We start from the raw sequence: 21,486 nt of genomic DNA, 5'->3' as shown, positions 1-21,486 counted from the left end.
TTGTCTTGCTATGATGCTGGCACCTTTGGAAGCGTCGCAATGGGATCGTCTTCCGGCAAGAGAACTTGAACCTTCCACAATTTTTGCAGAATTGTAAACTTGATGCTAGAGCATGGAGCTGTCGTCTCCCGCGGCAGGATATGGGAGTTACTGACCACTGATGCAACACTCTTTCTTTATCAATGTAAAGCTACAAAACACTTGTAAAACTTTTCTATCCGGCCATCATGGGCCAAATATAATGGAATGATTTCAGGTGGGGGATCCTCTCCCCCCTGACCTTTAAAAAAACAAATACTCTATTCTGCTGGCAACCAGCAGCAGTGTTTTTCTCTCACACCAAATCAACACCAGCCACCAGCCAGCCACCAGTACTTTTTTTCAAAAAAACCAGCACTAGCCACAGTCAGCCAAATAGAGCGAAGTGAATAACCAGCACTAGCCACAACCAGCCAAATAGAGCGAAGTTAACTTGAGTGAAACAACTGAGAAAATATAATACACTCTGAATTATATTTCTCAAATTATCAGTCACATCACATTAAATTTTGTTATAAGTTAGACCTTCCTAACTTTCATCGAGAATCCGAGAGACTCGTGCTAGCTGCATGCTTGGCTCAGCAGGCAAACCAAACATCAAGCACGAATGCAGGCTATCAGCGCTGACTGAAGATGTTTAGACGCAAAGCAACGTTTGAAGTGGTTCCGTCAGCCCTTTGCTTTCAGAGTCCAAAGTTGCAGAGCGTCAGGAACTCCATCTCGGTGTCGACGTACTTGGTCCAGAGGTGCTTGTACTGGTTGAAGGCGACGTCCAGCCATGGCTTCATGTTCCCGTTGAAGTGTATCACGGCGGCTCCGCTGATGTCCTCGGGTCTGATGTGCGGGTTGTACCCGAGTCCCGTCACGTGCCATGACTTGTCCAGCGGCTTCGTCTTGCCGTAGAACGTCATGAGCCCGACCGGCAGAACGGACGCCGGATCCCAGAGCGTCCCGTTCTCATTCTGCCAACCAAAATCACGCCAACAGAAAGAAGCAAATCAAATTGATTTAGCCCAAAAATTGTCTGAATTGGTTCATCCGCTGAGCCCTGCCAATTGCCAGAGATCTATCTATCATCAAGGGCAAATAAAAGCAGCTTACCATTTCCATGAAGCGGTGGAACTGCTCGGTGCACTGCTCCCGGCGCCACGCCTGGAGGTCGAAGACGTTGACGCCGTAGGACCAGGCGCACGCGCGGGGGCTGAAGCTCTCCTGCACGACGGGGTCCGAGAAGTTGAGGTACTTGCCGTAGCGCCGGAACCCTCCGAAGCAGGTGTGCAGCGCGGCGTTCACGGCGGCGCCCATGTCGACGCGCCACAGCCCCGCCAGGTCCCTCTGCACCACCACGTCGTCCTCCAGGAGCACCACCCTCCGCAGCGCCGGGAACATCTCCGGGAGGTAGAAGCGGAGGTAGTCCAGCAGCGCCACGTCCCTGCTCCCGCCCTCGATCTGCCTCAGGACCGGCGAGTAGGACGCGTTCAGGAACGGGAAGTCGGAGACGGACAGGAGCTGCACGTGCGCACCGAGCGGCGGCGGGTGGCGCGCGAACCAGACGCGGAACGCCGGCAGGTACATGGGCGCGGTGACCACGTGGAAGACGTGGCGCGAGGGCTCGGCGGCCGCGCGCGCCGCGGAGGCAACCACGACGGAGACGGCGAGCACGTTGTCGGAGAAGACGGCGTAGTGGTGGAGCGACGGGTCGGCGAACTGCGGCGGCGGGGCGGGCGGGTCGGCGGGGACGGCGGAGGCGTTGGCGAGGCGGGCCTCGAGGAGGCGCATGGCGAGGCAGTGGAGCGACTTGGGCGTGGACCACGCGGCGATGCGGGCGTTGAGCACGCCCGCGCGCCGGGCGCGGAGGAGCTGCTGCCCCACGGCGAAGACGGTGTCGGAGAGCTTCTGGATCTTGGACTGCGTGTCGAACGCCTCCTTGGCGGCGCCGGCGAGGGAGCGCGCGCGCTTGACCTGGGCCTTGACCTCCTTCTCCAGGGCCCCCACGGTGGAGACGGAGAGGCGGGAGGCCAGGGCGGAGAGGCGCGACGAGATGGAGAGGAAGGCGTCCGTCTGGGAGGCCGAGAGCGCGCCGAGGTGGCTCGCGTGGGCCGTGTAGGCCGCCAGGACGGCCGCGTGGTCCTCGGCGTGCCGCTGGACGACGGCCAGGCGCGAGGCCGGGGAGTTCGCGGCGGCGGAGCTGGTGGCCGTGGCGGACAGGAGGAACGAGACGGAGGCGAGGAGGATCAGCGTGGTGACGGCCGCGACCACCGCGCGACGCCGCGCGGATGCTCTGCCGCCGGCCATGGCGCGAGGCGAGCGCGTACGTACGTCGCTCGTGCGGGTCCGAGGCCGCCGCGGCGAGGAAATGGCGCGCAGTGCTGTCCAACACAACACCAGGTGGGTTTGGTTTGGACTTTTAGAGGGGCTCTATTCTGTTGTGGTGGGTAAGCTTGTCAGCGACTCAAAGCCGGCTACAGTTGGGTTTTGAACGGTTTTACGTGAGAGGAGGGTCTTGTCGCTGACAGGCGGGCATTCGATCTAGTGGTGCCGTCACCGATCGTGTGTGGACTTTGGAGTGGATTTTGTCTGGCATGTCTGGTTGCCTTGCACTTGGTGGAGTGGAGCACTACTGCACTAGCAAGCTGGTGCTCGAGTGCTGACACTGTCCGGCCCGACTGTCAGTTTGCACGGCTTAACCAATGCGTGATAAAACATTAGGGAACAGTGGTTCTGGTTTGGCCGCATTCCCGGATGTCTACTTGGCTTCTAGTGGCGTGTTCAGCACTGCCTAACAAGTATACTCTCACATCACACGACACTCTTGGAGGGTGGCCACTGTCAACGCCCCTCTCCATGGGTTCCCCCCAGACAATGTCAACTCCTCTACTCTATTTTAGATGCAGTTTGGAGGTGTTATTTATTATACAAATATTGCGTTTGTATAGCTGTACGTATAGTGAGAATATTTTTTGAGTCAATCTAGTGAGAATAATTATAAGATTTATAAGAGTGAAAAAAAAGGCTTTACTGCAGTCACAGCTATGGGCTTGGCCCATGGATTCCACCGTACTGTGGCCGATTCGTGACGAATTGGGTCCTACACTCTTCCCAGCCCACGTTTAAAAGAACACTCTCCCGGGCCCAAACAAATATTTTCTCGTACGGCGGAAGGAGGCCCGGCCCGAACCGCCCCGAAGCTCTACCAATTTTCTGCGCGAGCGCGAGTCCATAGCGCCGCCACCAACTGGCAACTGCTATTCGATTTCGATCATCTTCATCTGCCGCCTAGAGGCTCCGTGTGATCCGTCGAAATCGCGTTTCGGCACCAGCGATTCAGCGACGCGCTGCAGCGGCCGGCTTGCCGGCGATGACCGGTAGGTGCTAACTAATCTCAACCGCTGGAGCAGGGTACCGAGTCGAGTCGACGGCCTGGGCATGCACGTCTCCCGTTCGGCGAAACGCCCCAGAGAAAACTCCTCGGGCAGCGGCAGAGGCTCGCCGCCGGGGTGCCGGATCGCGCGCGCGAACCGGGGCGCTGAACGGCGGAGGCCTCGTAGTAGTCCGACCGAATCAGAGTCTAAGCTACGGCTGTTATACTGGGCAAGTAAGCTTCCTTGAGTTAATACTACCGTACAAGAGTTTGATTTGTGACAGTCGTCCATCTTTGAGTTACGTGCACTGATAATTCCTCATGTTCTGACAACCAGGGTAAACAAGAGAACTGGTGGGGGTCAGAGGATCTACTTCACTGGACACAATTTGAGTATTTGAGTGCATGAAGCTATGAACAAAACTGAAGCTAAGTTACACATGAAATTTGAAGATCGCAACTTCTAATACATTGCACAGAAGGTACTTGGTCACGAATACATCCTAATGACTCTGCTAGCTTCACTGTTAGCAGAACGAAATTCTAATACTAATTCATACTAACAGCAATACTAGCAGATGGAGTTAGAAGCTCCAAATTGTGAATTAGGCACTACAATGATACACTGTAAAACCAAGCCTACATTAGTACAGACTACAAGCAGAGTACAAACTAAGTATAACACTTGGTCGGTTGGTTATTCGTTGAGACCTCAGTCGTGCAAGGGAGAGAGTCCCAAGGCAATGTCATCCTCCAGTCATCAGGCAGTGCTCCTTGCAGGTTGAATGGGAAGTTGATTGACCGTGGAATGCTGTTGGCACTGTTGCCAATCTCAGGCAAATCAACCGTGCATCTGTTGGCCATAATAATGCTGTTGTTGGGATGGTGTGGTTGGCCAAACTCGATGTTTGTGGGGATCCTATCTAGGTTCTGGAGTGTAGTGGGCGATGCATTCAGGACCATGGATGTGATGTCCATCCCTGCTGGAAGATCAAGCGGGATTGCTGAGAGGACACTCATGGTCTGATGCTCTGCACCTGATGGGGGAAGCACAAGGGATGCAGCCGGCCTGCTGCTGCCAATGATGCTCAGAGGGTTGCGGCTAGAGGAAAGTATTGAAGGCATATAATTGCTGCCATTAAACTGGATAGTGGAGGAAACGATGTCAGTCATTGTAGATGATGTGTTCTCTGAGCTGTGATGACTTCTCTGTGTAGTCTGCGAGGAAGGACGAATGTAGTTCTCATTTGTGCTTGATAATGGAGGTGATACCCATGAGTGTGACAGCGCTCTCTGCGCTGTTGAATTGGCCTTTTTGAAAATCCTGCAGATCGCCCAGGAATCCTGCTTATGAAAAGGAAATTAAGTTTGTTATTGGTTTTCATATGCACAACAAGATAGTTTATATTTTCTATTTCGACAATGTACACAGGGGATGATACAAATAAACTGCAGCAATTGACATGTGCTATGTTTTAACCATTTCAATAGTGCTATAAACACTAGGCCTTATGCAGCTCTTTTACTGCGAGTTATCTCAGTATAATGTTTGGAGGACCTGTATTGTTTGGTGATGTTATGAATGATATAGTGCATATCAAAAAAGTTACACTTGTACCTTTCTAGGGTCAAGTAGTCTATTGCTAACATTTTTCTATCAAATATTGCAGCATGCAGAGTGCTTACATTTGGTGGAATGGTCTTCTCAAGTGGCTTCTTTGATGGCAACGATGGTTCAGTGAGTGAAGGCAGCCGAAATTCATGCATCATCCAGTCAGTTTTGACCCCTTTGGCTGCTCTACCTTTGTAGAAGACAAGAGACTTCTTCAGGCCGATGCACTTGCTCCCATCAGAAGAGTAAATTGGCCTATCAGTTCCAGTGGCTTTCCAGAACCCTGCTCCAGTTACCCTGTTCGGCCTTGTGCTGTTCCGGTACTTCCTATCCCTTGGACAGTAGAAATACCATTCCTTCTCTCCAGTACTCGCTAGTTCTTCATGAAAAAGGGAAGAAGATTCAGTAAGTAATTGTATTTAGATTCATGCTGCCTTTTCATAATACTATTTAGAACCAAAGATCCAGTTAAAATTAGTTTTCATCATTGAAGCCTGGAAGTTCACACTAGCGTTCGTGCTTTTCGAATATAAGCTATGTAGTGCTTGCATGTTCTTTAAATTAGGACTCTAGGATAGCCTAATCCTAATCAGTTATGCAGCACTGCAACATACAACAGAAAGCATGAGCTCAGCAAGAACTTACAGGATCATGTAAGCTCAGAGATGGAATCATGTGATCGCATAAAGCTTAAACATGCAGGCTAGACGTAGTAAATACATCAGGGCAGTAAGTTGTTATTATGTTGGGTCTGTGCAAACCTTACTATTCGTGTTAATGACACTTAGTTTAATCCTAGGACCAGTTTTACCCCATATACATGAACATCGTACAGTGCCCAGGTATTGCAAGTAGGCAAAACCTCAACGATACAGACAAAGCAACAATTGCATGTAGAAGTTTCTGAAGATTTACTAAGATGCATAGTATCAACAAGAGCGCAAGATAAAATCATGCATGATCCACGCTTCTTGTACAAAAAAAAGCATCATGTAGCAAAATAGTCTAATCTTAATTCTTAAAACAAACAGGTTTCTTAGTTCTTTAATGATTTGAGCAGAGAAACAGATCACAGTTAGCAAGGGGAAGAGATGCATCGATGCTTACTTGGGAGATCCCATGGATCATACTTGTAGATATCCAGCTGCCTGATGAGCTCGATCGGGAGAGACTTCTGCTGGATTTTTCTTTTAAGGTAGAACCTGACGAGCTCTTCATCTGTTGGATGAAATCTAAAGCCAGGTAGCATAACTTCATCTTGCTTCTCCATGTCATCACTTCTGATCTCATCCATATGTTTACCACAGTAAAACAAATCTCTGTCCGGATGCTGTGCCTCAGGTGGTGCTCAGTGCTCACCCCTAGCTACAACTTACAAGAAGTTACCAGCTACAAACTCTAGTATTGTTAAACTTCACTCGATAGGCAGTAGCTAAAAGGTTTTGGTTTCTACTGATTACTGGAGGTAAACAGAACCCTTTCTTCCACTTAATGTAAGGCCACCATATAACACTGATTTCTTGAGACCTAACGAGGTGGTTTTCTAAGCGCTGCGTATGCTCTTGTCTAGAAGGAGCTAAATTTGGAGCAAAGCTAGCACAAAAGCTCTAAGAGAACTATGGCATGCAGATACTCACAGAGAAGAGAGGCCAGACTTGCAGTCTTAACTCTTGGTTTCTCACTCTGTAGAGTTTGCGTTCCTACTAGTTGGCTAATCTTTTGCACCCTTGCGTGCCCTAAAGAACTGTTACTTATAGCAGAACTTTCGAAACCCTACCTAAGTGACTCACGTAAGGTCTTATTAGACTTGACTCCACCTCCATGATGAGCATCTCAATGAGATGTTCGAGTTCTGCGGTAAGATTGGGATTAGCAATATTTGGATTTAATACTCGCTTAATTAATAAATTAATTGAATGCCAAGTACTTGGCATCTAATTTATGTCTTGTTGCCTATAATTAAGCCTGCTTTGAGAATAATCTAGCTCTCTAGATGGCTATCTTACTAATTTTAAATTGTGTTCCCTGGAATTTTCTATCTGTGAACTATAAGAACAACTCCCAAGGCATTAAGAGACTTGCAAATTCCTATTACATACAATACTATTTTGGGACAGTAAGAGTCTAATTCCCTCTGATAATATATATGTATTCACATTGGTATGTGCATATGTACCTTTCATTCTCTCATGATCCCAAAATCCTTTTTGGTCCAACCCTTTCCCCTTCATTCATATCTTTTTTCTCTCACCTTTATAATTTAAAACTGAAGGAGAGGTTTCTGAACACAAAGCAAGAAGGGTTTGAATAAAGTTTCCATGAAAAATGTACACGTTGCTTCCTCAGTTTTGAGTATCATATAGTGGATCTATAAATACTCTGGCACGAGAATGTGGCATATTCTGTTATTTTCCAAAGAAGGAAAATCTGTTTTTCCTTTTTATTTAAATTGTAGAATCAGATGGGAAATACAAATCACACATGAAACCAATTGTAGAAAAGCTTATGCATGCCTCTCAATTATGAATCACAGGAAATGAAGTGCCAAACTGGCATTCTGCTCTTCTTGCCATCTAATCAAACGGAAGTTAGCTAAGGTGAGGGAAATGCGCGTTTCACATCCCTGGGTTAGAGCTAAAATCCAGAGTCATGTCTTGCAAAACTTGTTTATCATTCATTGATGGAACGAAGCCCTTGTCTCTGGCTTTTGTAAGCTTGTGATTAGTCAAACTCTTGTGAAATCTAACCTCAATCCCCGATTATTATTTACTATGTAGACAGTGACATATTCTCTGCTGATAAGGTATTACAGCGCCAAAGGGGGTTTGTCAACAACTTAAGATGATGCTCATCCCTAGATTATCAATTTATATATCCTTGCTGTCAAATGTGCCGGCAACCAGTGGTTGTAAACATGACCTATTAACTACCTGTGTCGTTTAGAGATGTTCTTTTGCATCCATTTGGCTGTGGCTACTCTGAAATTTCTGGATTTGCCTGCCCTTGATGAACCACCAACCTTTCTGAACGGGGATTCACACCTTTTTTGGCAACCTTTATATGTTTTGGTTTAACAATTTTTTTACAATGGTTGGAGGGAAAATGGATGGCTCACGAGGCTCAATCCGACGGTTCAGAATTGATAAGCTTTTGTTCTTGTGAAGAAACCATTCTGTCATGGGATTAATTTCACAGCTTGATGTGTGCAGTGCACCATGGTGCCAGCCTGCCAAGGATGACATGAAACGGGCTGGCTGGGTTACCAAGAAATGTGTGAGCAAATCCAAGGTACCTCACTGATCACTAGGTCACCATCATAGTCACATGCCATCAATTCTTTAACCAAAACTTTCAGACTTGCCCATTCGTGCATAGGTGACGCATTGGGCTTGTCAACAAAACTTCTACAGACATTGATGCGAAAAACCTGCATGGATCCAAGTGCTACCTTCTCATTCCTCCCTTGCACACCAGAAATAACAAAGCAATTGAAAAAAATGAAACCCAAAATCCCATGGACCATGTTTTCCAAACCCTGTCCTCCAAGCACCCAACAGTGTGAAAAGCTTAGGATTAATGAAATGAGAGGTCACTAATAGGGGTTTATAGAGGGTTCTAGGGTCAAATCTCTGAGCACGTAGGCCAGTGGTCGGTTTGTGGTAACCGACGCAATTTTCTACTGTATTGAGAGTTTATACTCATTCTTGTACTATCAGTGTTTCTTTAATCGCGGGTCCTGTTGTTGTCAGTAGTACTGCTACCAAAATCTTTCAGATTATTTTGTAATGTGAATACTCTTGTTTTTTTCTGAGAAATGCATTTGCTTATGCTAATACTCTTGTTCTGCATACTTTCAGTGGCGTACTTTGCATCTGCTAGTTCATCTCTTGACATCAATGCTCATACATACCGGTGTCTGAAACCTGATTACCTGAGACTGGAATGGGGATGCCAGTTGGCGACTCTGACGGGTGGGCCAACTGCAGCTGCCGTTTCTCCCTCACCTCGAAAGGTATGTGGTTTGTCTCTTGCTTGCTTGACCTCGATTGGGCTGTTGTGCCACACCACACGTACGCCCGTCCACACCCGCTCGTGCGTGCGGCCTCTGCGACGCCCCTACTCGATCGGGTGGGTCAAACCCTTAGGTTTCAAGTTTTCTTCTTCTCATGCGGCCTCGGCACGCGCGGCCCCTCCCCCCCTGCGGTAATAAGTTTGTTAGCATCCAGGATCCCATGTTTCCAGGGTGCAGACTCCCAATTTAATCCCCCTGTACTCTTACCGCGGCTGTTCGATGTGCTCAAGCCGTGTTTGTGCGTGTACACACACGCTGCTGCCACCCGCGTGGTGCGCCAAGCCTCGCACATCGGCATTGTGCCCGTGCACGTGTGGTGTGGGACAGTGGCTCCTGGGGCCCAATAAACATGCTTGGGGTTTCAGGAAATGCTCAGCATCAGTTTAAACCTGCTATATCTGTTTTAGGCGCCTGTCAGGCTTAAGCATCTGAACAATTATAGTGTTCATCGTAAAATGCTAATTAAACTTGTTGCTGCAGCCTGCAGATCAGAATGCCGGCAGCACTTCAGGCTTCCACAAGCGTTCGATTCTATGCTGAATGTTGTCAGTTAGGACCTTAGTTCACTCTTCAGAGCACTTACTGAAAAGCTACAGAGAGTGGAAGGAAGTTTCAGGACAGATTGACTCTGCTGGATCATGGATCTCTTGGCCTCTGGGACTTTCCAGCTTCAAGGTACTCGTGAAACTCAACTAGTGCATCGAATTTTGTCGCTTGTTTCTGCGGCTCCTTTACTGCACTCCAACACTTAGCCAGAATTAGTACATCTGCGAACGAAGTCACGCTACGCTCTCCGATTCCCAAACTGGGGAAACCCAAAGAGAGGTCGATGAGTAGCCCGCACTCCACACTTGTTACCAAGAACAGCGCCATGGAAACACGGAGGCCGGGAACCGATTCGCGTCGGCTTGGAACGAGGGGAGCGAGGAAAAAGAATGCCGAACACAGAACGGCACAAAGATAGCGTGCGTGTCTCACTGTGTTTTTACCATGCATGTACGATGCACTGGGAACGCTGACTGGGGCTTCATGCGTTGCTTGAGTACAAAGCAAGTGCTCCTGATTCAAAGAAAGGTCGCGTTCCTACTATAAGCCACCCATGTATGTGCGTGACTTTTGCTGTACTTCTTGGTGATGTACGTTTTTGCAAGATTTCATGCAGTCAAACTTCCAAATCACTCGACTCCTCATGGTCAGACCACGCCAAACGGAGTCCAGGCCTTCTGGCCTTGGAGACTGCTTGCAATCAGTGCTATTTAGTAGTATTACTATCGCGTGGGGTTAAGCATGGTTGAAGCAAATTCAAAATATTTGTCCTAGCGAAAATGTAAAAAAGAGGTACTGTTCATTCAGTGTTGTTGCCGTACAATAACAAAGGTTTCTTGGTGGAAACATCACCGTTCAAACATTGTTCCTTGCAGGGCTATTGAATTTATTTGTTTCTTTTTAAATCATAGTGACTTTTCTCTGCCAAGATGATTTTTTTTTGGCAGCTCACAGGAGTAAGGCTTGTATGAAGAAACGGAGCAATTCAATTACCGTAGGCCTAAGACTAATCCCAATGAGTAGTTTCATTTTGTTGTTTTCAAGAGTGCCACATCACCAAAACACAAATGAAATTATGGATAAAACTCACCCCCACAATGCATTGTTTCATATTTGCTATTTCATAGGCTCTCATCCCATTTAATTCTAAGACTCGTCAAGTGTCGGTAACCGTGTATACATGATTTCATCTAGATGAAACTCATTTAATCTCTCTCCTCATTAAACTAGTGCCACATCATCTAAAATGGTGACATGACACCCTATTTAATGTGCATGAAACTCATAAAATCTTCATTGTGACTGACCTAATGGGCCTCCCCCAACTGTACCCCACCTATGCTGATGGGCTGCAATGACCAGTTTAATTAAATCATAGTGACTTTTCTCTGCCAAGATGATCTCTCTTTTTTTTTGGCAGCCCACGGGAGTAAGGCTTGTACTATGCGAAAACAGAGAAACTCAATGACCATAGGTCTAATGGGCCTCCCCAAAAATGTACCCCGCCTATGCTGATGGGCTGCAATGACCAGTACAACAATTTCCCAGCAAACCAGCAGTTTGCCAGGAAAGGCTGCTGCAACAGCAACACTACGCTGCGCTGCGATGAGCGCTTGGTGTGAAACAAGGGTGCCTACATTTTTGTCTGCATCTGAGAGCTTTTTGGAACCTTAAAAAGCGGGTGATGCAAGTCACCGGTGCTTTACGTCCAACACAAAAGGTGACACGATCATCTGAATCTAATCCCTTTATCGCATGGCAAATTTGTCGCGGCAGGGATATGGATGCGCTCCATTTACTTCAGCTCGCAGTAACCCTGATCAGTCTCATCCCAATCATGCGCCCAGATATCTTTTTCTTTCCGGGTGTGGGATAAAAGAACATCAAAAAACGACCACCCAAAACGCATGGCCATTCCAACTTCTGAAGAAAAAAAGGGCGCAGGATAGATGCCACCACATCGAGCATCAAAGCACCTAATAATGGGGGGGTTGCAGAATTGCATCGCCAGCTTCTTGTTCCAGATGGGCGTGATGCAATCGAAGATGCAAAAGGCAAAATTTGCGCTGAGGAACCACGCAACTGCCCATCTACATCTACCAGCGCTTTGGGTGCATCACCAGGTGCCAGGTGGAGTAATCTGCCTGATGCGTCCACTGTTTTTTTTCCCATAAACAAAAAGACTGGCTGCGTCCGTCCCTTCTAGCGTCGTTCAAGGTCGATTTGGATCCTCTTGCAGCGCACGTGCCCAGTCGTAAAGCGAGTGAAACCGTGTAGAAAGGCTTGGGACGAGTGTGCCACTGCCACTGAACCCTGCTTTCCGATCAAGATTAGATTAGTACTGATCGCCTGATATTTCAGGAAAAAAAATGGGGGATTGCATTAGCAGACCGTAAGATAAACCCGGATCCCAGCCACCACTGGCCGTCCTCCAGCTCCGGCGTGGAGCAAAAGGCCTCGATTATTTTTGCTCTTGTGGCGTCCCGTAAAGCGACGCTGGGATACGTGCCAGTATAAACAAGCATTGCACCCGCCGGACAGGACACGGGAGCGGCCGGCCGAGCTGCGGCTGTGCAAGTACATGATGGATCTGCTGCCGGTGGTAGTGCGCCAGTGATCGCGCACGGCGGGCAGCGTCGCCTTTCTTCCTCCGGAGATCCGTCAAAAAAGCTGGTGACGGATCGACGGACGGGCCGAAAAGATCCTACCGCTACCGGCTACCGCGGCCGATCAAAAGGCGCGCCCCGATCACCAGCAGCAGACCGAGTGACCGATCAGTCATGTGGCGACTGGCGAGTCCGGCGGCCGATACCACCACGTCGCCTCGACCGGGAAAGCGGCGGTGGTGCGGGCACGAGTTTAACCCGCCGAGGGGCGCGATGGCGACGCGCACCTGGCGAGAGATCACGGGGGGCGGCGGCTGGCTAGTAGCCAGTGCGCGCGGGCGGCGCGGCGTGGCGCGGGCTTGCCGCACGCGTCGCGCCCCGGGCGCCCGGCACGGCGGGAGTGCTCGGCCTTTGGGCTCGGGGAGATCTCGCCGCGTCCGCGTCCGCGTCCGCGTCCGCGACGCGGGGGAGCTTGTCGCGACGCAGGTTTCCGTCTCGCGGCCGTGTGCGTGCGCGATGGGTGGTTCGCGTCTCCGCGTGGGGTTTTCGGGGGCGTCGCGGTGACGGCGACGCCGGTGCACTAGCGGGGGCGAGGAGTCTTTCGGCGTGCGTAGTGGCGAGGAGGGCCGGGTCGTCAGCGCCGGTGAGGCGCCGCCGGGTGGCCGCACTGATGGAAGGTACTACGCAAAAGCTAAGCTCCCGGAGACAGCCGGCTGAAAGCACACCGGAGCTGGACGCTGGTCAGGGCAAGCACCGATAAAGCCTGCTTTTCCACGTCTCGGGTTTCTTGACCACGCGGTAGATTTTTCGCTGTCAGATCGGTTTACGTGACATCTACCGACGAACTGATGAACGTGCCTATGCTGCCCGTACGTGCACGCGGAAGATTCAGGAGGGCCCCGACGCGTTGCAGCAAGCGACACCGTACGCTGCCGGCCTTTTCAGTCTCGCCGCCGCACGGCCGCAGCAACTCGTGGCGCACGCATACGCCTATCCTATGCGATGCGAGATCAGGTCTAGGATGTTCATGAGCTGATCTGCGAGTAGTCTGCGCTGGTCTAATCAGACCATTTATCTTTCTGGCAAAGCTGTGGCACTCCGTGAATCGTGACACACTCCGATGCGTGCCTACGCGCACTACCTTGCCCTTGCCCTTGCCAACCGGGTCGACGACGAACCCACCATACTGGAGCCGGATCAGATTCAGATCGCCTGGTGTCCATCAGGAATTCAGGATAGCAGAGTGTTCCATGACCTCTCCTTGCATTTGTCCCCTTCGTCGTGATCGTGACTGTCGTCCTCGATCCCCAGTTGATTTGCGCCGCGTTCTTTTCTCCAGAGCAGACCATCCCTGTTCCAATCCTACCGCATTGGTCATCGCAGATAAGCAAGTTTGCAACTCGGTAGTCTTCGTCTGCGATCTTAATCGTCATTGACTGCAGGCAACAGCAACCTCTCTCCAGCCTCTATTATCCACAAAGCCGGGCAGCTAAGTTGACTTGCAAGGTTTTCCAACCCATCATCCAAACCATCGACGACTCGCCCCATTCGCCAGGGGGTCGTCGTCCTACTCCATGGCAGCAGCTCAGACCTCCAAGGAAAGGTAAGCTGTCGCCATGAGTAGCTGTAGCTCGCCGGCTCAGTGTCATACTGTCGTTACCGTCACCTCGCTTGCTATTAGGCAGCTGGCCAATAATGCGTAATGCGTCCAATGCATCTGTGATATATCTGCACTTTTTCTCAGTGCGCTGGGCCCGTGTGCAAACTGCAAACTGAAACTTCTCTGCACGCTCAGTCTCATTGGCTTCAGACTTCAGTAGCCTACTGCTAGCGATTGAACGATTGTAGCGGCGCAGACATGTAGGTCTTTGATAGCACCCTCCTCATAAGCAATTACTAACTCAACATATAGATGTTGTGTGCCACACTGCCACCATGCAAAGTCTGCATAAATGCATGAGTGATAAGTATGTATTTTCATACTTCAACAATGAAAAATGGTTTCCTGATTAAGTATGTACAAATGACACTAACAATACATTTTAAATTATGTTAGCAACATATGTGCATTAATAGTTTAAGTGTTAGCACTTTATTTTTATATTAAAAAGGATATTACTACACTTCCGATTTTTTTTTAAAAGGAAATTCAACATCTTGAGCACAAGCTGAAATATCTGGGTATATATGCCACTAAGAGTAACTAAAAGTGTACTAGTATATCAATATTTTTAATAAAATACAAAATATATTTTTTGAATAAAAGGTACAACTAGTACTATAATTTCAACTTAACATGTGGGAAAAAAGTTTTAGCAACTAAAAAGATAAAAAGACAGAAACCCGGCAGATTGATGAAGTTGCAATACACATGGCTACAATAAGAGCGGTCATAATCCAAGTTATGGTTTCAACTAAACACATATTGAAGATAACGGTGGTTCGAGGCACTGATGAAAAAATATAAATATAAATGGAAAAGCAAATGTAGTGACTGGTAACAAAAGTTTATCATAATTGGATTGAGATTACAGAGTATCTATATGGTATTGTGTTAGAAAATTTTAACAAGGATAGAGCAAAGGTGAGGAATAGCGATTAGCTGTGGGTCCTAGCTAAAGCTATCCACTAACTTTAACATTTGTATCACCTACTAATAACTTTTAATATTTATGGTACCTAAAATTGTAGCATTTGCAGGAGCATGTACTAGTGTATGGAACACTGCTATGTCATGCAAAGCACGACCTCTTTCTTATCGGTAAAAAGGTGTGGTCACAGATCAAATGATGTCCAGATTATTCTTGGAGCACCCCATGATGCTCCTCTCTCTCAAACAGTGGCATGAATTCAGTGGCGACGCCGACGGACGGACAGATGGTAGGCCAGCCACGGCGACGGAGTTCCGGCTCAAAGATCGATCAGCGACGGCCACAAACCTGCACTGGTGGCTTGGAGGCCATCCACGGCAGCCGCTACAGCAGCAGCGAAGCCATTCATCGACTGTTTTCAGATGCTTTGGGGCCCTGCCATGGCCAATGCCGAGCGTCTTACAACGACGCGCATCTGATGATCAGCGATTGGATTCTGCGTTCTGCGACGTGAGGCCATGACAGGGAAGACGGTTTTGGGGCATTACTTACGGGCATCATTGTATTCTTGGTCTCAAGTGGGTGCGGCTGTGCGAGCCCTTTGGAGCGTGACGAAGAATCAGGCAGGCAAGCCGGCTTGTTTGTGTGGCCCTCTTTTTCTCGGATCCCATGCCCATAAAACGAGTAGTGAATTGTGCAGCTAAGTCCCATCTGTGTGACTACTGTACTGAGATGGTACATAGATTCTGGAACTAGAACTGTTCTTCATCTGTGTTATTCTTAATTTTTTACACTAGTCTATCAACACGTGCTCCTGCACGGGCTAGATATAGATATCTAATAATTATCTATCTCACGTTCTAAATATTCTAATCCAGTACTGTAAAGATATATATTTATCATTATGTAATTATAATAAATGTGAGAAATTTAGTTACTAATTAACAATTTTTCTCACTTTGCATCACACCTCCATATATGTTTGATATGTATTTAATTGAACACTTTATTTGAGTTATGTGAACAACATAAAAATTGATATTCTTATCTCTTATACATGAATATATGGTGACACACAACATGAAAATTGCTCAGGATGTGTCGTGAAAAAAATGGTGACACACACACTATGGTTAGTATTTTTTATATAAATTATAATATAAATAATATATTAATAATGATAGAAATAGTAATTTAGAATTTTATATTGATGCTCTTTAAGATTTCTTATAATAATATAATTTTGATTCAGATTTGGGGTTTATTTTAACTTTTTATTATGTTATTATCGGGTAATATATATGAAAATTTAGGGGGTTAACTACTGGAATTCTTCTGTTTCCCTAAAATATAATGTTATTTGATATTATTTTATAATAGCATAAGTGGGTAATTTACATAAAGATTAGGAGGTTACTTCAGATTATTGGATATACATATTTAGGGGGTTACTTTAGTCTTTTTTCATAATGACAAATGTGAGTAATTTATTTTTAAAAAAATAATAGATCCAATGACTATTATGATTAGAGTTGCTGAATTGATGGCCAGATGTTTTTGATTTTGTGAGAATTTGTAGAATTTCTCTATTTTTTTTAGATTGTCCACCTAGAATCCTATAGGTGGCTTCACCTGAAGGCTTCAAAAGAAACTTTCAATGTAATAGTAAGATTTCCAATGATGAGTATGACAGGCATTTTGGGGAACTGACCACTAAATTATGGATTATGATTTTTTGTTTATACTCACAAGAAAAAAAAATCATTTCTTAGTGTGCCTATTGCAATGGTTACATCTCCGACATGATTGGGTAACGCTGTCTCATCTAGCGAAAAGATGAATGTAGAGCCCACCGGCCTGAAGTTTGTTAGAAAGAGGTAATGATGGTTTTGCATCCCAAATATCATCAGGCTCCACCTACAGATGGCTTACTTTAAGCCGCTAGTTGTTGATTCCAAATCGAGTTTTTTTTCTTATTTATTTTTTCTTTATACATCTTTTGAATAAAATCTAGTGACCGATCCGACTTTCTCAACAAGGGTTGCATCCCTAAACTAATCATGCAAGGACAATGACGGCTGGATAACAAACTTGATCATCACCTAGAGCTAAGCTACTCCCTTGGACCAGGGAACCAAATTTGCGCAAAGAATTTGAAATCCAAAAAGGTAATGACAAAAGGCGATCGGGTCATAAAGCAGAGTATTTGCCTAATCTTTTTGTTGCGGATATGGTATAGTATACATGTATATATAGGAATCAGCATGTACTTTTAACCAGCTTCGATTAGATAAGAACGTGTCGAGAGAGCACCAAGTGTTTCAATTGGTGCCGGCTTGAAGCCTTGAATCGAATCATATGATTCATTTTTTTTCTAAAAAAAAACTAAAGATGATGATTGGTGAAATGTTCTTTCGCTCATTCATTTCAGGAATGAGGAGTGGCAATAAAATGCATGCAACTCAGGCAACAAAGAAACTAGAGGAGGAGCAGAAGAGACTGTTTATATAGGCACCACCAAACTTCAGCAGGAGAGACACACTTGCATTGGCACGCACACAGTGTTCGTCCCAAAATTAAGCTCCAGCTCCTTGGCACATTATCAGAGCGAGCCATCTGCTACCGTGGCACACACTCGTGCCAGTGCGTACGCAAAGCGTGCATCGATCAATCGTTACTACAAGAGAGGCGAGGACGACACACACAGAGACATTACAGCTACGGAGTACTATCCTAGTACTGACTGATACAGCAGGGGTAGATGATGAGTGGTCGATCGATCTCAAATGCTAGCTGCTGCTGCTGCATCGATACGATCAGACCTGGATGTGGTCGAGCTCGTCGTCGTCCGCCGCGACGGACTGGCTCTGCAGGCGGCGGAGCTTGAAGGAGGAGAGCTTCTGCGACGCGTCCTTGGCGCTGGGCGCGTCCTCGAAGCGGATGTAGGTGTAGGTCCAGGCCCCGGAGAGCGTGCCGAGGACGGGGCCCAGGAAGTAGATCCAGAGGCCGGTGTAGAGGTTGCTCGCCAGCGCCGGCCCCAGCGTCCTCGCCGGGTTCATCGATCCGCCCGACACCGCCCTGCAATCACCACTCGGGGTTGCGCTCGCGTCTCAGTGTCTGTCCATTATCCAGTTCATTCGTTCATCCATTCGATCTACTAGCTAGCCTACTCATTGTTCATGCTAGTACGACCACATCGATCTACTATTGCTGTGTCAGTACACTAGTACAGTGCGTGACGTGTGCTGCTGCTGTGCTCGGTCGATGTGATCGTTACGGAGCCGGCCGGCCGGCCGGCACACACGACAGGACAGGACAGGACGGTGTCAAATTTGCAAGGAACCAGAGATACGTCAGGGCTGGCGTGCTCAGCTAGTAGTACTACATTGATCGATTTGCATGCTAGCTTGTTGAATTAAAGAATCGTCATTGCACGTCTCCTAATCCATGTCCTTGAATTTGCTGTTGTTTACTAGCTACTGGCAAGAGGCAAGTTGTAGTAGTAGTTTAGTGATGAGATTGACGTAGACCTCTCAGCTATTTTCAACGCTGGATTAAACGAATTGTTTGTTAGCTTAACTTCTAAGCGCGCGTAGTGTGTACTGTATTATTTACCCTGCGAAGATGGACGTAATGCAAACCGCGGAACCAACCGCCAACCCGGCCAACTCACCCACCTGCATCCACGGCAGCACAGCACAAGAGAAGAGGTCAGCGTCAGGGGGATTATTAACCACTCGGCGGCGAAACCAAACAGCACGGCACGCGGGGTGAGAGCACTTACCGCTCTCGTGTCCGTGGCGACGGCGAGGGTGACGAACATCATGTTGAAGGTCACGATGACCTCGATGACGAGCGCGTGCCAGTGCGGCCCCGTCGGCGTGGTGGTGCCCAGCACCGTGATGGGGTGCAGCACCGCCTTGAGCACGAACGACGCGCAGATGGCGCCGGTGAACTGCGCCGCCCAGTAGAAGGGGACCTGCCATAAACACGTCGTCCGTCAGCAAGAGAAAAACAGCATCGCGTCCCAACTATTCCCCAAAGATGCTATACACAATCACTAATCAGGTCGTCGTCCATCTCTAGTTATTCCTGGACCCTCCCCTGGGCTGGACGTGCCCCGGAGCAGCCAGCAGGTTGCGCTGCACCGCGCGTGATCCCCCACCGGCGGCCACGGGCCGCGGTGCTCTCTCTCGGCACATCGAATCGGTCCGGGTCGGCCTCGCCCCGTCACCCGTCGCCGTGAATTCGGCGGCAGGCAACTGGGCCAGCCAGCTGCCGGATCGGAATAGGGTGCCCGAACCGAACCAGAGGCCGGCCGCGCTGCCGTCTCCGGCAGATCCATCGATCCCCCCTGGGCGGGGAGAATATATGCATGCGCGCATGCCTAGGCTCGCGGTCACTCGCCCACTCACTCCCCCGCACGGCACCTCTCGCCTGCGCCGCACGCGTGGCGAGCGGCGACCTGGCCGGCCGGCCCCCCGACCCAACGGCCAAACTCCAGCCGCGCGCGGGGGCGGCCAAAAAAGGGCCCGGAGCACTTGTCTCCGGCCGTTGGAACGCGGAGATCGCGCCACGACAGCGACGCGGCCGACGCCGAGCCGCCCGGTTGGTGCCCTGTGGATGGCGATGCCGATGCAGGTGCTTTCCGGCCACCCACTAGCTCGAGTACGAGTACTACCCAAACTGTCACGGACTCACAGCAGTAAACTCAACCGGCATGTTCTTGTCTATCAGAAACTTAGAACGAACTCTGCTACAACTACAACTCGCCCGACCATTGGGCCTGCAGTTTCGTGCTTGGCTTCGTTTGATGTCATTTGGGACCCCGTCGTCTTCACATGCTGCGCCCCCAACGTATCGCATTGCCTGCCTACATATAATTTAGAGCTCTGCATTATTTGTTCGCTGCTAATTGTGCTTGATTGGCTCTCTAGGTTTCAGCTAGGCAACCAAATGGGCCAGCGAAAGGGACGTGTGAGGGAGAACACAAGCTGAGGTCGCTGCCGCGAGATTCTTAATTCCTCTCCTCGTGGGCATTATTTGGCTTACGAACATGAAAGAGATGCGATCTGCTGGTCCGGGGCAACAAGTTACATGGGCATATACTGACCCGTGGTTTTTTTGGGTTTTGACTTTCTTTTAGCTCGGGACACAAGATAAACTGCAGAATTATTTGGCATCTATGCAATTAACACATAGATAACTGAATAATTCGGGCCCATGACCACATCTTGATAAGTATGTGCGACTCAAGCCAAGCCATGTGTTTATGCCGTGATTTTGGTTTGCTTAGTTTTTAAAAATGGCCCTAGAATATTTTAGCTACGACAGAAGAATCAGGTGACGGAGAACTTGATTATCCACGTACGACCTTTTGGTCTGCTGAAGTATTCCTATTTAACTTATGTATCCTACTATTGGCATTCAAGTAGCTGTATATAAGTTTGCCCCAGCACCTATATCTTCCTCTGGTGGAAAATATAGAATAGGTTGAAATGTTCTGTTTATGAATTTAAAAAACATCCAAATATGAATGTCAAAAGAAGAAGAGTTCAACAAAGCCAGATGAAATGAACTGCGGGTGTGTTTTTAGTTATGTCACTGACGAATGAATTATATGTCAGCTCTCAAGTGCCTGTCGTCTGAATGAATCGTGTGGCCAGCTATTGGCTTGACTTCGATGCAAGAAGTATATATGCATCCTACTGCTGACGCAGCATGCGTACCTGAATCCATGGAAAATGGCGGAAGACGGCGAACGCGAGCGTGACGGCGGGGTTCATGTGCGCGCCGGAGATGTGGCCGACGGCGTAGATCATCACCGTGACGATGAGCCCGCCGGCGACCGACTGCCCCAGCTGCGATATGCGGTGCAGGTCGCTGCCGCTGATCGCCGACGCCCCGCACGTCACGAACACCAGCAGGAACGTCGACACCACCTCCGAGACGACCTGCACGCACGCGTTCCAGCAGGAGCAGCAGGCGACGCATTAGCCCCGCAGCTCTCTCGCCCGCAGCCATGAGCGGAGCAAGAACAGAATCGACCTCGTACCTTCTTGAGGAGGTGGGGAGGGAAGAAATCCGCCAGCGACCGGTCGCTGTAGTACATGGGGGGCATGGTGGAGTTCTGCGGCGTGGCGATGTCATGGATCTCGTTGTTGAAGTTGGCCCTGGAGTTGGATCTCGAGTTGGTCGACATTTCCGGCGACCGAGAGCTACGGGCACCTGAGTTCCTACTCGGAAGAGCAGCAGGAGGAGGAGGAGGAGGACGGAGGAGGAGGAGGAGCAACTCGCAGCTCTCTTGCTTTGCTTGCTCTCGGAGGCAATGAGCAGGAGGTATTTATAGGGAGAGCCAGGTCTCTACCGAGTGAGCTAGAGATGGCAGGTACCCGCTGCCTTTTTATTAGGCCTACTTGTCGGATCACCAGAGGGCGCAGTGCCGTTTAACTCCCCAATCAGTCAAGGATCAACGGATCATCGCCCCTCAAATAATTTTCCCCCACTCCGTTGTCGGATGGGCATTGGTCGAGATGTATGAACTCGCATGTTTTTATCTGAATCTTACTAAGGACAGAAACTCGCGTCACCCCCGTGATTGCAAACAAAACCATGCTAAATACTTAAATCTGTCCGCAGGTAAAATAATTGCCCTTCTA

At 48.7% G+C, this 21,486-nt stretch overlaps 3 protein-coding genes and 1 long non-coding RNA gene across 13 annotated transcripts; 1 reads left to right on the top strand and 3 right to left on the bottom strand.

Annotated features, from left to right (window-relative positions):
• Window positions 1-477: 477 nt before the first annotated feature.
• Window positions 478-2,405, bottom strand: LOC120641669 (probable galacturonosyltransferase 9). Its single transcript, XM_039917870.1, has 2 exons — window positions 1,141-2,405; window positions 478-1,001 (listed from the first exon to the last, which is right to left on the bottom strand). The coding sequence occupies exons 1-2, from the start codon at window positions 2,332-2,334 to the stop codon at window positions 723-725; spliced, it is 1,473 nt and encodes a 490-aa protein (XP_039773804.1). The 5' UTR covers window positions 2,335-2,405; the 3' UTR covers window positions 478-722.
• Window positions 2,406-3,211: 806 nt separating this feature from the next.
• Window positions 3,212-10,490, top strand: LOC120641641. Of its 10 annotated transcripts, XR_005662359.1 has the most exons (7): window positions 3,212-3,634; window positions 3,738-3,882; window positions 5,071-5,332; window positions 6,073-6,207; window positions 6,320-8,300; window positions 8,870-9,024; window positions 9,565-10,490. It is a non-coding gene; the product is annotated as an uncharacterized LOC120641641 (long non-coding RNA). The 10 variants fall into 10 exon arrangements; XR_005662343.1 differs by having other exon boundaries at window positions 6,073-8,300; XR_005662347.1 differs by having other exon boundaries at window positions 6,044-8,300.
• Window positions 3,847-6,344, bottom strand: LOC120641631 (putative NAC domain-containing protein 94). The gene is made up of 3 exons (XM_039917822.1): window positions 6,120-6,344; window positions 5,087-5,391; window positions 3,847-4,744 (listed from the first exon to the last, which is right to left on the bottom strand). Exons 1-3 carry the CDS (start codon window positions 6,304-6,306, stop codon window positions 4,073-4,075), a joined length of 1,164 nt encoding a protein of 387 aa, XP_039773756.1. The 5' UTR covers window positions 6,307-6,344; the 3' UTR covers window positions 3,847-4,072.
• A 6,816-nt stretch (window positions 10,491-17,306) lies between the features above and the next one.
• On the bottom strand, window positions 17,307-21,168 carry LOC120641623 (aquaporin NIP2-1). Its single transcript, XM_039917814.1, has 5 exons — window positions 20,883-21,168; window positions 20,557-20,781; window positions 18,612-18,806; window positions 18,443-18,504; window positions 17,307-17,905 (listed from the first exon to the last, which is right to left on the bottom strand). The coding sequence occupies exons 1-5, from the start codon at window positions 21,027-21,029 to the stop codon at window positions 17,644-17,646; spliced, it is 891 nt and encodes a 296-aa protein (XP_039773748.1). The 5' UTR covers window positions 21,030-21,168; the 3' UTR covers window positions 17,307-17,643.
• Window positions 21,169-21,486: the final 318 nt, after the last annotated feature.

The sequence above is a fragment of the Panicum virgatum genome, chromosome 1K, assembly GCF_016808335.1.
Source record: "Panicum virgatum strain AP13 chromosome 1K, P.virgatum_v5, whole genome shotgun sequence".
In the NCBI taxonomy this organism is placed as follows: Eukaryota; Viridiplantae; Streptophyta; class Magnoliopsida; order Poales; family Poaceae; genus Panicum; species Panicum virgatum.
This window is presented reverse-complemented; position numbering and strand designations above follow the sequence as displayed.

Excerpts from the sequence above, each read along its gene's own strand:
- LOC120641623 (XM_039917814.1), bottom strand. The coding sequence starts at position 21,029 with ATGTCGACCAACTCGAGATCCAACTCCAGGGCCAACTTCAACAACGAG. Across the intron at positions 20,782-20,882 it reads CTCCCCACCTCCTCAAGAAG|GTCGTCTCGGAGGTGGTGTC; the intron begins GTACGAGGTCGA and ends GCGTGCGTGCAG. Across the intron at positions 18,807-20,556 it reads GCCATTTTCCATGGATTCAG|GTCCCCTTCTACTGGGCGGC; the intron begins GTACGCATGCTG and ends TGTTTATGGCAG.
- LOC120641669 (XM_039917870.1), bottom strand. The coding sequence starts at position 2,334 with ATGGCCGGCGGCAGAGCATCCGCGCGGCGTCGCGCGGTGGTCGCGGCC. Across the intron at positions 1,002-1,140 it reads TCCACCGCTTCATGGAAATG|AATGAGAACGGGACGCTCTG; the intron begins GTAAGCTGCTTT and ends TTTGGTTGGCAG.
- LOC120641631 (XM_039917822.1), bottom strand. The coding sequence starts at position 6,306 with ATGGATGAGATCAGAAGTGATGACATGGAGAAGCAAGATGAAGTTATG. Across the intron at positions 5,392-6,119 it reads TGATCCATGGGATCTCCCAA|AACTAGCGAGTACTGGAGAG; the intron begins GTAAGCATCGAT and ends TTTTTCATGAAG. Across the intron at positions 4,745-5,086 it reads AGAAGACCATTCCACCAAAT|GATTCCTGGGCGATCTGCAG; the intron begins GTAAGCACTCTG and ends TTTCATAAGCAG.